Consider the following 11,933-nt stretch of genomic DNA (forward strand, 5'->3'; position numbering starts at 1 on the left):
TCAAAGATTTAACAAATTGTGGTGTTTATTCAACGATGACGTTCGATTTGAAAACGTTAGTTGGAAAACAGCACAGATAAAAAAAGATAGAAATGTGGTGTATTCATTCCCCATGAAAACTGTACAAGGTAAAGAGAAGAAAAATAGAAAATGTCAAGCAGTACCATAAAAAAAAAATGGGTTCACATTGGGTGTGCTCCTATCCCCTAAAAGCTATAGATATAAGCAAGACGGGTTAGCATCTAAAATTCTTCATAGCTCAAGTAATTAACATGCTGTGACAAGTTTGAGATTTGAGTTAATGGTTGATATAAGAGCCAAACATTGTTATATTAAACTATGATGAGCCTTTCACACCGCTTCATTAGCTTAAACACAAAACGGCTTACTTATAAGTTCGTTAATTATATTCTGAAGAAGATTAAGCAGAGGAGTAAAATGACCCCAACACAGGTGTATTTATTTAGACTAATACAAAATATTGGACCCATACAATCACAAAATACGATGAAAAAGCTTGTTATGATTCCTAGTTATTACAACAAGATTGCAACCATCAATCGTAACCCAGCTTCAATTTCGCAAAAAGGTTAAATTATTGAAATTTATACCACCAATAGAAGAAATAGCGCAAAATCATACACCAAGAAATTGTCTCTAGCTTCAATAATCAAAGGTGCAATCCTCTAACTCAGAACATAAACTGGCTGAAGGGGGTTAGAAAGAAGTGATAAAAATCTGAAGAATATCATTTCCTTTTCTGCCATTCTATCAACACAAGCCTTTTTTGTTCCCATTTACATGTCTTGTGTATCTTGGTCATCACCCCCTCTGTTGGATCCTCCTTGATCAGTTCCAAACGTCCTCTTGCTCATGTTAGTACGCTGCACTAACCGAACCAGCGCTTGAACCACTTCTGACATAGGTGGTCGGAATTCCGGCTCCGGCTGCCCCAAAAGTAAAATTAGAATAACATGATAATGGATTAATACATGTAAATGTTGTTCATCCCCAAGGGTACCCCAATGCTTGAACTTACCCCAAGCTACAGTTCAATTAGACTCCCAAAACAAGTGATGTACAGCCTATTCACTAAATAAAAATTAAGATGAAACATGACTGACATTACCTGAACACACAGAGCAATAACATCCGCAAATCGAGAAAGGGACTTCACAGGGTATAATCCTTCCAATGTAGGATCAACCATTTTAGCCAGGGCATCGATATCGTGGAGTTGAGGTGTTGCCCATCGAACCAAAGCCTGCTCAGACCTCGGCCTTGAGCTGAAGAAGGAACGTTTTAACAATCAGGCATGTGCCCATTTATGTTTGAAAGTGTGTACATGTAAAAGTAAAACTGTTATGTTACTTAAAGGTATATCAATCTTTCACCTATCAAATGGTTTCCGTCCACTAAGAAGTTCCAACATGACAACTCCAAAGCTATAAACATCACTCTTAAGAGTATAATGACCAGACAAGCCAACTTCGGGAGCTTCATATCCAGATCCAGCATTATTGTTCAATACCTGAACATGAGAAATTAGTTAGAACTTCTAATACTTTTAGAATGTAAATGCCGGTGGGCAAAGGAAGAAATAGCATTCAGTAAGAGGGCTGTCAGTATTATTGCCAATGATTGACACAAGCACTATCTATCCAATCTTAAGCTGTCTTAACCAGAGTGGTCTGAAATTCAACCCTTGCTAGTACTTCATAATTAAGTTAATTTTATTTTCTATTCAAATGGTGGCAATAAGGTTCAAACTTATGACCTCGTGCCAATTACCCAAGCCTCTCACTCCTAACCAGCAGCCAACAAATGTAGGGTGGCTTGTGCATTGCCTATGCTTTAAGTAACAGCTTAAGCTTTTAGGAGAGAGGCAAGGAAACTGAAGCCAATGGTTGTTAATGCAAAATATTTTATATGTACAACCATTCTCACTTTCTTTCCCTAATTGTTATACTTGACAATAACATATATGGCAATATCAACTAAAGAATTAGAGTTAAGAATTGAACAATCGGTTCAAAACTGAAAAATGAGAATTAGTTAAACCTAAAAATTAGAAAAACAAAGTGAACTACCCTGGTCAAACACCATCACACATCTAACTATACAAACATCAATTCATAGCATAAAGCCGTTATGTTAAAAAAAAACTAAAGTCACCTGGTTTGCATTTGGAATATAGCTTGCCAATCCACTGTCGGAAAGATGAGGATTAAAATCTGTATCAAGCAATATGTTGGCCGACTTTATATTCTTATGAACAACAGATGGTGAACAAACTTCATGTAGGTACCTAGGAGAAAAACAAGTAGAGTTAGGTTGTTGATTCTCAGGGCAAAAATTTACATTGATGCTTGAAGTCCAAAACTATGTTGTCTTCTATTAGATCTGTCTAAACTTCCTATTAATAGTAAAAGTCCCTAGTTTCTTCAGCAAATAAGTAAATAGAAAACCAGATTCAGTCATAAGGTTTAACATAATATGAAATGACGCAAAACCTCCTTATAAATGTAATATCAAGATCTTCTATCTACATTAACAAACAACTAACTTACTCTAAAGCACGAGCAATCCCCAAAGCAATCTTCACACGAGAATTCCATATCAATGGTTTACTATACTCATCAGGTAGGTGAAGGAAGTCATGAAGTGATCCATTTTTATGAAACTCATAGACTAGTAGGTGTTGTCCATGCTCTGAACAATAACCTACAAGCTCGGTCACATTGGGATGATGCAATTGGGATATGTTTGAAACTAGTTCTACAAAATCGTCAGACATATCATTGGGAAGGACAGATGAATCTATCTTCTTCACGGCAAGAACCTACAACATTTTCAGGAGAAAACCAAATCAAAACAATTAATAAACATATACATAGGTTCTAGGCATGGTCTATTATAGAAAAGTCCATGGTATTTATTGGGAGCTATTGGCTGTACGTGTGGCATCTACATGCAGCAGGACTTCTCGGACTTCTTTGATTTTATACTTGCATAGCCATAAGACTTAAAAGATGCATCATCAACACATGCATTCACATGCTTTCATATTGAAACTATTCAGATTTGACCCCTTCTACCAAAATTATATAATGTGACAATTCTATTTTGGAATTATATATCTCTGCTACCTGCATTAGATATAGAGGTGTATTTGCAGCAAACAACAGGTAAGGAATACCTTTCCCTCATCAAATTGAGCACGGTATACACGTCCAAAAGACCCCTCACCAAGAAGTTGCTCCACACTGAAGGATCCAGTAGCAATCTGCAGGTCAGCTATAGAATACGATTTTACATTTGTAGGAGCTGTTACGGTCTTCTTGACTTTAGTGGGCTTATTGACTATAACGGGCTTGTTTGAAAACTCGTCTTCATCAAATGATTTGTGACGATCAAAAGGTGGAGGTTTAAGGCTTATTGGGGTCGCAGATGTATCAAATGTCTTCAAATCAATTACAGATGAAGTTTGCATGGAATTCATTTCTGCATCATGACAGATATTAATATGTCAATTTCAATCAGAACATAATGAAAGAAGAATAACTTAATGGCTAAAAATTAAACTGAAAGCATTAAGACAAGGCTGTCATTTCCATTAAAGAAAGAATGTAGACAGCCCAGTCATTTTCTAATTAGTGGTGCAGTTTGGCACAACTAATTATAACAAAAATAAGCTTTCTCTAGTGTAGTCACAGCTATGGTGCCAAGCATGCATCTATCCCCCGACAAAAGTGTTGAAGTAATTGCTACTAACTTGCCTTACAGTTCAAATACAGATTATCCGACAATATTATAGATTGAATTGCAAAATTCATTTATCAAAGGCAGAATTATGCATATCATAGTTAAGCATCAATAGAGAAAGAGGTTTAAGAAGAATGAAGGGTGAACCTACAAATAAGTGAAATGTTATGAATATACATTGACCTAAAATAAGGGAGACCTTAATAAAAAAATGAAAATAATTTTTCAATAGTATGCAAGAATAAAATGCAGACCGTGCACTTCGTTTTGAGCCAAGGGTTGATTGTCAAGCTTTTCAACATCATTAAATGACTTTTTGGGTCTTCTCTTCACCAGAAAGAATACTACTATTGCCCCAACAACCAAGATGGAGATCACTATTCCAGCAATTCCACCACCTCCTATACCAGATTTTTTGCCTCCACCGTCACTTGAGCCACCATCTGATGGGCTATGTCCACCAGATTTGTGATTTCGGTTTCTTGCTACTGCTGGAGGTGTCCCAGGAGGAGGTGGGGGTGCAGGTCCCGAGCTCCATGCATTACCATCCTTTCTGTCATCAAATTTGACCATTTTCAAGATTTATAGAATTGATGACGAAAAATTGATTCTAACAAACATTGCTGATAATGGCAATGCTTACTGTATTATGTTTTTCAATTGTTCTGGTATCCAGCCTGTAAAATGATTGTTTCCCACATTCCTGAGATAAATTTAAGAACATAAATAGAACTGAAAAGGTACTTCTATTGAAATATAGGAAAGGACATTCCAAAGCTATTATATGAAACAGAAACATACAAAGTATCAAGAGGCAGATTAGCAAGGACATCAATGGTGCCAGTAAGCTGGTTGTTTTGCAGATACCTACATAAACAAGTCAACTCAGAATGTACTCCACACCATGTAAGTATTAGCAGAAAAATGGATAAACAAAAAGAAAAGTTAGACATTTACATGGTTCTTATGCTAGAAAGTGAGCTCATAGTCTGAGGCAGGTCACCCGTCAAAGAATTGAAGGAGAGATCCCTGCAACAAATAATAGATATTATACCTGGCCCTGAACTGTCACCGAACCAAATTCTAACATACTTTACTTCGAGCATATGAAACAAAATACCCTCCATTGTTACCTATGACAAATGTGTGGATATTTTAAACCACCAGAAGCACATGTTGTAGAATATAGTGCAATAGCCAATGTATATGGATCATTTTTCACAGAAGAATAACAAACATTATCTTAAACATGGGATCAGAAGTAATATTGTGAAATTACTAAATGCAAAATGGAAATTGATCCATAACAAAACACATAAAATCTCAGACTGAAAATGAAAACAAACAATATTTTATAGTTAACATAAACTTGATAGACATCTAGACTACTTTTTATATTGTTGAAGGGCAGGAGGAATAGGAAATCTCACAATGTAGAGAGGGAAGAAAGCTTTTGGAAATCAACATTAAGTGCTTGCTGGAGCTGATTGTGACCAAGATTCCTGCATAACGAAGATTAAATTAAAAAAATGATTCCAGTTGCTTGTGAAGGAGGTTTATACAATAAGAAGTTTACAAGAAGTTAAGAAGATGATTACACACAGGACTATAAGCGAAGTCTTTTCAGAAAGGGAATAGGGGATTGCCCCATTGAAATTATTATTAGCAAGATTTCTGCATCCAAAGAAACATGAATGTAAGAAATTAATGAATTATAATATCAGAACAAAAATCAAGAAAAAAGTAATAAAAGATATAGAAACATACAAGTACTGCAGATTAGGAGGAAGTTGGTATGGTATGGTGCCACCAAGGTTGTTGTTACTCAAGTCTCTGCAGAATTTTACATGGTCGTAAGAATAATTACAATACATATAAAACTGGTTATATGATGAATGAGACCATTAACTTACAGGTTTGTCACAGATGACATGGGTTCTAGCTGGTAACCCAAAGATCCAGAAAGTGAACGACCAGGTAACTTACTGATAAGAAGTGGAAAATAAATGAATAATCATCAGAAATCACAGCACCAAAAGCAATAACAATCAAGACATATAAAGTGAAAGAGAGATTGCGACTTCACATCTCTGTGACTCGATTGCCAGAGCAAGTGATGCCTTGCCACGACTGTCCACAAGGATCATCACCATTCCAATTTAGCTGGGATGGTGAGTTCATACTTTGAAACAAAACCTTTAGAGAAGCAACTGCATCAAACATTAAGAAAAAGATAGTTGGTAAACCCTGGACATGTAAAATAGAAAGTTCATTATAGATTTCTATTACATTAGTGTCTGCACTACCATCCTTTTTACATATTTTAAGATATGAACACTATTTGCCAACTATGGAATGGAACCTATGATGATAGCATTTATCACTTCTAGGCATAAGTGAACAAATTAATCATTAAATCTTCTCAGTCTGAATTCAGAAAATGTTCACATTGAAGATTTGAAATTCATGATATTGACTTTACACCCTTAAACATCAAGAAAGAAAAAATTAACAATAAAGAAACTAAAATTCATTAGGGATTCTTAAAATGATGCATTGCAGTCTCTTCAGCCAAATTGGCATGATATGAGATTAAATTAATGGATGCATGTAAGTTCATGAAAAGTAATATTACTGACTATAGAGGAACATAAAGAAAACCTATTCACATCACCTAGCCACTTACCAAATAAGAGTAAATATGCAAGGGTTTTAAACCATCACGTACTTAAATTTACAAGAGTTCATCATTGGGTTTAGTAGAAAATTTAATATCAGATGTTCACCAAGCCAACATTTTATACATTCAAAGTATCACAAAGCAGAGCAAGTTGCTGGTCAAGTATGAGGTAGTTGATAACAAAAGAAGAATAAATATACGTAGAGGATTACATCGGACATGAATAATAAGATGCAAAAATCAGTAAAAAAAAGGTTACTAATTCCATGCAAGCATTCCCAAACCTTAAATAGATGGCTAGAGCCTACAAGACGCTAGTGATTGATATATCAGAAATTTCATATAGCTAAAGATAGAATCCAGCATACTAGTGGTGTTGTTACGATCACAATGTAATACTTCAAATTTTATACAGAAATATGGCAGGTCAAGATTCATTACATAAAGCCCAGAACAAAGTTGAGAAGGATTTTGGAATTTAGCAGAAATGCAGCTACCATAGTTCAAGGTTACTCTTATTAGTAATAAAGCAATCAACCTCGTGATACAAGTGAATGCTGAGACCTACTACAAAGGATGGAGAGCAGCCATAGAATGGCGAGCTTTTAACAGCTCAAGATGTCACTCACATGAGGTCTAGTGCTTTATTAAGATTGTTACATTTATTCCCTTAGGGAGAACAGAAGCAAGATTGAGCTGCAATCTTTGTAGCTAAATCTTCTCATAGAGAGTTCTTAGGTTTCTTTCTTTTTCTTTTTCTTTTTTTTAATGAATTAGACATCATCATACAAGAAGGACAAATTTGAACATCAAACAGAAAACACAATATCAAAGACAACAAGTACATGGAATGAAAGTGGAAGACGAAGGGTCCCACTCAGCTGTTGCAATTTGTTTTTGTGCAGCTTGAGTGGATATTATTATAACAGGCATCTCCTGTTTTTGAACTTGGAAATTCGTTCAACTGTACTTTAAGAATAAAATATAAGAAAATAGCAACTGTGTTATTACATCAAATTCCTGATGTTTCAATCTATCCTTGTTAGTTGACAACATTCTCTGCAGTAAAGAAGTGAGAATTGCATCAACCAGCTACATAGCATACACAACACATAGCTGATAGCTCAAACACAACTGAAAATAACATAAAAAAAAACTAATTTTTTTTTAAAAAAAATCCTTTTTTTTTGCTGAAATCATTGGTACACAAAGCATAGGCCACCCTATCAATCTGAGTAATCAGTAACATTCAGGGTAAAAAATTAAACAAGTGCCACTGAAGAGATCAGCTGGCAAACTTCACTATGATACAAAAACCAATAAAACCAGACACAAAACATAGACCAAATCAATCTAATCTGCTGGGGAATTGACAGAGCTGTCCAAAGAACAAGGTTGGAACTTGAAAACCAAACAAAAACATGTAAGCAAGCAAAAGGGAAGAAAACAAAGAAAGAAGCAGACTTAACTAACACTAGCACAATGCAACAAACACACAGAATGATGAAAAGTGCAAAGCTGAGAGTGAGATCAAAGAAGACACAAACCGTCATTTGGATCTGTGTCACCATTGATGGCCAAAATGCAAGTGCCGATGAACAGCACCAGCACCAGTCTTGGATCCAACACCATTTTTTTGGGTGAAAAAATATTTTATCGCAAAAATTCTTCCAACCCTGAAAGCAAAAAGGATGTGCAATCAACCCCTTTACGTTAATTTTCAATTTTTCATAATAATATTTTATGGGTTGCTGCCTATATATGTTGCCACCATTGCCGAGTAAAGCTGGCAAGCACGAAATGCCTTATCACATTATTGTGTATTCTATATTTTGTAATAAATTTATTATTATCATCTTACCATGCTCTTTTATATATATAGGAAAGGAAGATATGCAAACCCTTTTTTTTTGTTGAATAAATATTTAAGAAATATTTCCAAACTTTGAATCTTTATCATGTCCACTGGCCACCGTAAAAAACCGTATAATATTTTCTATTTTGCTTCGGATTAATTGTATAAATCATTTTTTGTATATAGCGTTTATTGTGAGGGAATGGAGAAGATAAGAGTAAGTTTTTATTTTTATTTTATTAAAAAATTTACAGAGATAAAAAAGAAAGAAAATATAAAAGTTAAAAAAAATGCCTCTTCTGTCTCTTCTATGATATTGTAGAGACTAAAAAAATATTTATAATTTTTTAATATATTAATTAAATGATTGTAAAAAAATTTTAAACTCAAATATCTTCAATTAATATTTACAAAAATAAAACAGTACATTATGATTCTACTCTCTTTTGAATTAAATAATTAGATTTTTCCTTGGTTGACAATTTTGTTTTCCTTCCTTTATTGAAATCCTTCTACTTTTTTAAGATTATATTTGATAAAAGTAGTTGAAAAACTTATTTCTCCTCTCTTTCGATGTCAATTAAATGATGGAATTTTATTTTCTATTTTATTATTAACATCCTTCTAATTTTTTAAGGGAAAATACTTATAAAATTAGTTAAAGGTTAAAAAATTAACTGACAAAGACTAAAGACTATTAAGCTAACTTATTAAACTATGAATATTTAGTAAAATCATCCATTAGAATAGTTGATAAAGGTAAAATGAAAAAAAATGTTTTTTATATAAATTTAATTTAATTTTGTAGATAAAATATTACACTAAAAAAATTTTATTTAAAAATTAATTTTTTAAATTTTTTTTAAAGTTTCAATTACTATTATTTTCATGTTGTATAGTCTACCATTAATGTTATATTATATCTTAAAATGTTATCAGCTAAGTTTAAAATAAAATAGTATATATATGTGCACTTAATTATATATGTCTTTACTTTCATTGTTTTGACTAGCATGGCAATACCATTGCATATTATTATTGTCATATTAATTGATCATCATACTTTAAAGTACAATGCTAAAATAAAAAAAATAAATAATATAATGGTTAAAGCAAACAGTGTAATATAAAGATATCCCAAATAATAACAAAAAAAACTTTATCTTATGTAAAAGCAATAAGATAAATTTAATAAAAAGGTACAAGTTACAACAAAATATCCCAAAATAATATATTATATTATAAAATTTAAGGTCAAATTAAGTTGATGTTTGTATATATGACAATCAGTTATTACTAAATGAAAGAATTCACTAACGATATATTTTTTGTGTGCCTCTTTTTCATCATACACTTTCATCAATTAACATATTATGAGACTATTTGTGGAAAAAAAATCTAAAGTAAAAGTTTAATTTTAGAATGACGTGGCTTATTTCTCATATTTTTACATAAATTAACTAATTAATACTTTTTTGTTCTTTTTTAATTGTCAAATTTTTGAAGATTTTTTATTTTTATTTATATGTATTTTGTAAAGATTAAGATCATATTAATTATTTTTTTTATCAATTATATCCTTATTTTTCTATTTATTTATCATTTATTGTGAAGTAGAAAAAAAGAGATAGAATAAAAAATTCCATAACTTTTTAATTAGAATAAAAAATTATTATATTTTTTGATTTTTTACCTAACAACCTTAAAAGACATAAAAATAACAAAGTTAGTATAGTTGTTTGTTGAAAACAACTCCATTAAATCCTAATAAATTTGACAAAAATAATTCGCCTTATATATATACATCATTCATCAATAAGCAAGAATAGGAACACGTGGCTTTTATGACAATTATTACTGGGCATTCATGTTTTTTTTTTTTACAATTACTGGGCATTCATCTATAAGCCTTTCTTGATCTAATGATAATTTTCTTTTAGATAGTTTCGTATTCGAATTTTATAAATAAAACAAAATAAGTTGTAAAAAATTTGTCTTTTTAAATAAATCTATTAAAATACAATGAAATTTTTAACTATTGAGGATGTAAGGGGGAAAAGATGATTTTATTAATCTTTTATTATGGTAGAATGATTGGAAGAGTTTTGAATAAACATAACTTTTTAAAATAAAGCCTTGGTACTTTTTGAAAAAAAAAAAAAAATCATCAGGGGTTGATTATCTTGACTTTTGGGCATTGGAATGATAGTAATGGAGGCCATAATGTGTAGTATAATAGTATATGGTGTTGTTATGTAATGACACGAAGGTTTAGGTGATGCAACTTTTCTAGTGATTATTAGGCAGAAAAGGTCAGCATTGCGCGTAATGAACTGGGTTTTGTTCATGCAATCAACATCAAAGCCACTTGTCTATGATTCGTAGGTTGGTTTCAATTTCACAAAAGCTTTTCTTTCTTTTTGCTTCCTTAATCCTCAAATTAATAATATACTACTTCCTTCTATTTTTGGGCTGAAATAAAACATGGTAATGTAAATTTGTTCTTTCCAAAAGTTTATTTGCTACAAGCTTACCTGAATTTTCTCTATCCCTCTACGTATATTATTTTTTTATATGGGAGTGAAATGATTACTTTAAAATTATTTAAAATGATATATATAGGACTATTTTAAAAGTCACAAAATTTTATTTTTAATTTTAAATATTTATCTCTCTTACATTCTCTCTCTGAGAAAGAGAAAAATCATTTTATTAGCTTTCTCATCAATGAATTTGTTATTTGATAATGAAATGTCATATATCCCATCATCACTATATGTAAACAAAAAAGAAAAAAGAAAAAAACTTCGGTAAGATGTAAATTGATTTCCAAGTCATGTTGGGCTGGTAAAAAAATGATCATGTGACAACTTTATAGTCCAAGCCAAGTTTAATAAAAATCAGTCATGTGGTAAAATCAGAGCGGGCCGGTTCAACATATTTTTAGGTATAAAGCTAATATTGAAAGTGAGGCCTTCTTAAAATAAATAATTTAAAAAAAAAAATTATTATATTTTATTTAAATAATTATATTTTATCATTGAAAGTTAATTTTTTGAGCTTTTAGATATAAAATTATTTATAAAACTATTGTAATTAACTTCCTTTAATATTTTTTTCGATCCATATTAAAGTCAATTCATTCAATTTTTTTAAAGAGAAACTTTTGATGTATCCAATTATAAAAATATTACTAATGTATAATGTAATTAATGAGAAATTAATTCTTTAAGTGACATAGAACAATAAAAAAGAGGTCTACTATAATGAGTGATAAATTTTGGATTCAAATACCAATATTGCAGATTTGGAGTATCACTCGTTCAAATATTGCAGATTTGTAGTATCACTCTCGGCCCTTCAAGAAAATTTGGCCTACTACACTAGAATAACGTACATTAAAAATTATATAAAATATTAATTGTAAGAATATTAATTTGGGACTATCTAAAATAAGGGTGGCTGCTTTATGCTTCAGCCAACCCTAATTAAAATCGTGATAATTTCTTTTTTATTATGATATTGGTATAAAGTTGATTCTTATTAAAATTGGTGAAAATCTTTACTTGACTACTTGATTAAGAAATATAAGTCATTATTCCTTATGTCAAATGTTTTTAGTAAAAAAATCAT

General features: G+C 31.5%; 1 protein-coding gene across 1 annotated transcript; it reads right to left on the reverse strand.

Moving 5' to 3' along the window:
- Nucleotides 1-426: 426 nt before the first annotated feature.
- Nucleotides 427-8,267, reverse strand: LOC114418232 (protein STRUBBELIG-RECEPTOR FAMILY 6-like). The gene is made up of 16 exons (XM_028383475.1): nt 7,993-8,267; nt 5,852-5,975; nt 5,679-5,750; nt 5,533-5,598; nt 5,368-5,439; nt 5,196-5,267; nt 4,723-4,794; nt 4,567-4,632; nt 4,409-4,468; nt 4,020-4,318; nt 3,200-3,504; nt 2,571-2,842; nt 2,176-2,308; nt 1,395-1,531; nt 1,130-1,286; nt 427-947 (listed from the first exon to the last, which is right to left on the reverse strand). The coding sequence occupies exons 1-16, from the start codon at nt 8,075-8,077 to the stop codon at nt 798-800; spliced, it is 2,142 nt and encodes a 713-aa protein (XP_028239276.1). The 5' UTR covers nt 8,078-8,267; the 3' UTR covers nt 427-797.
- Between the last annotated feature and the right edge of the window lie 3,666 nt (nt 8,268-11,933).

This window comes from Glycine soja, chromosome 7, assembly GCF_004193775.1.
Source record: "Glycine soja cultivar W05 chromosome 7, ASM419377v2, whole genome shotgun sequence".
Lineage (NCBI taxonomy): Eukaryota > Viridiplantae > Streptophyta > Magnoliopsida > Fabales > Fabaceae > Glycine > Glycine soja.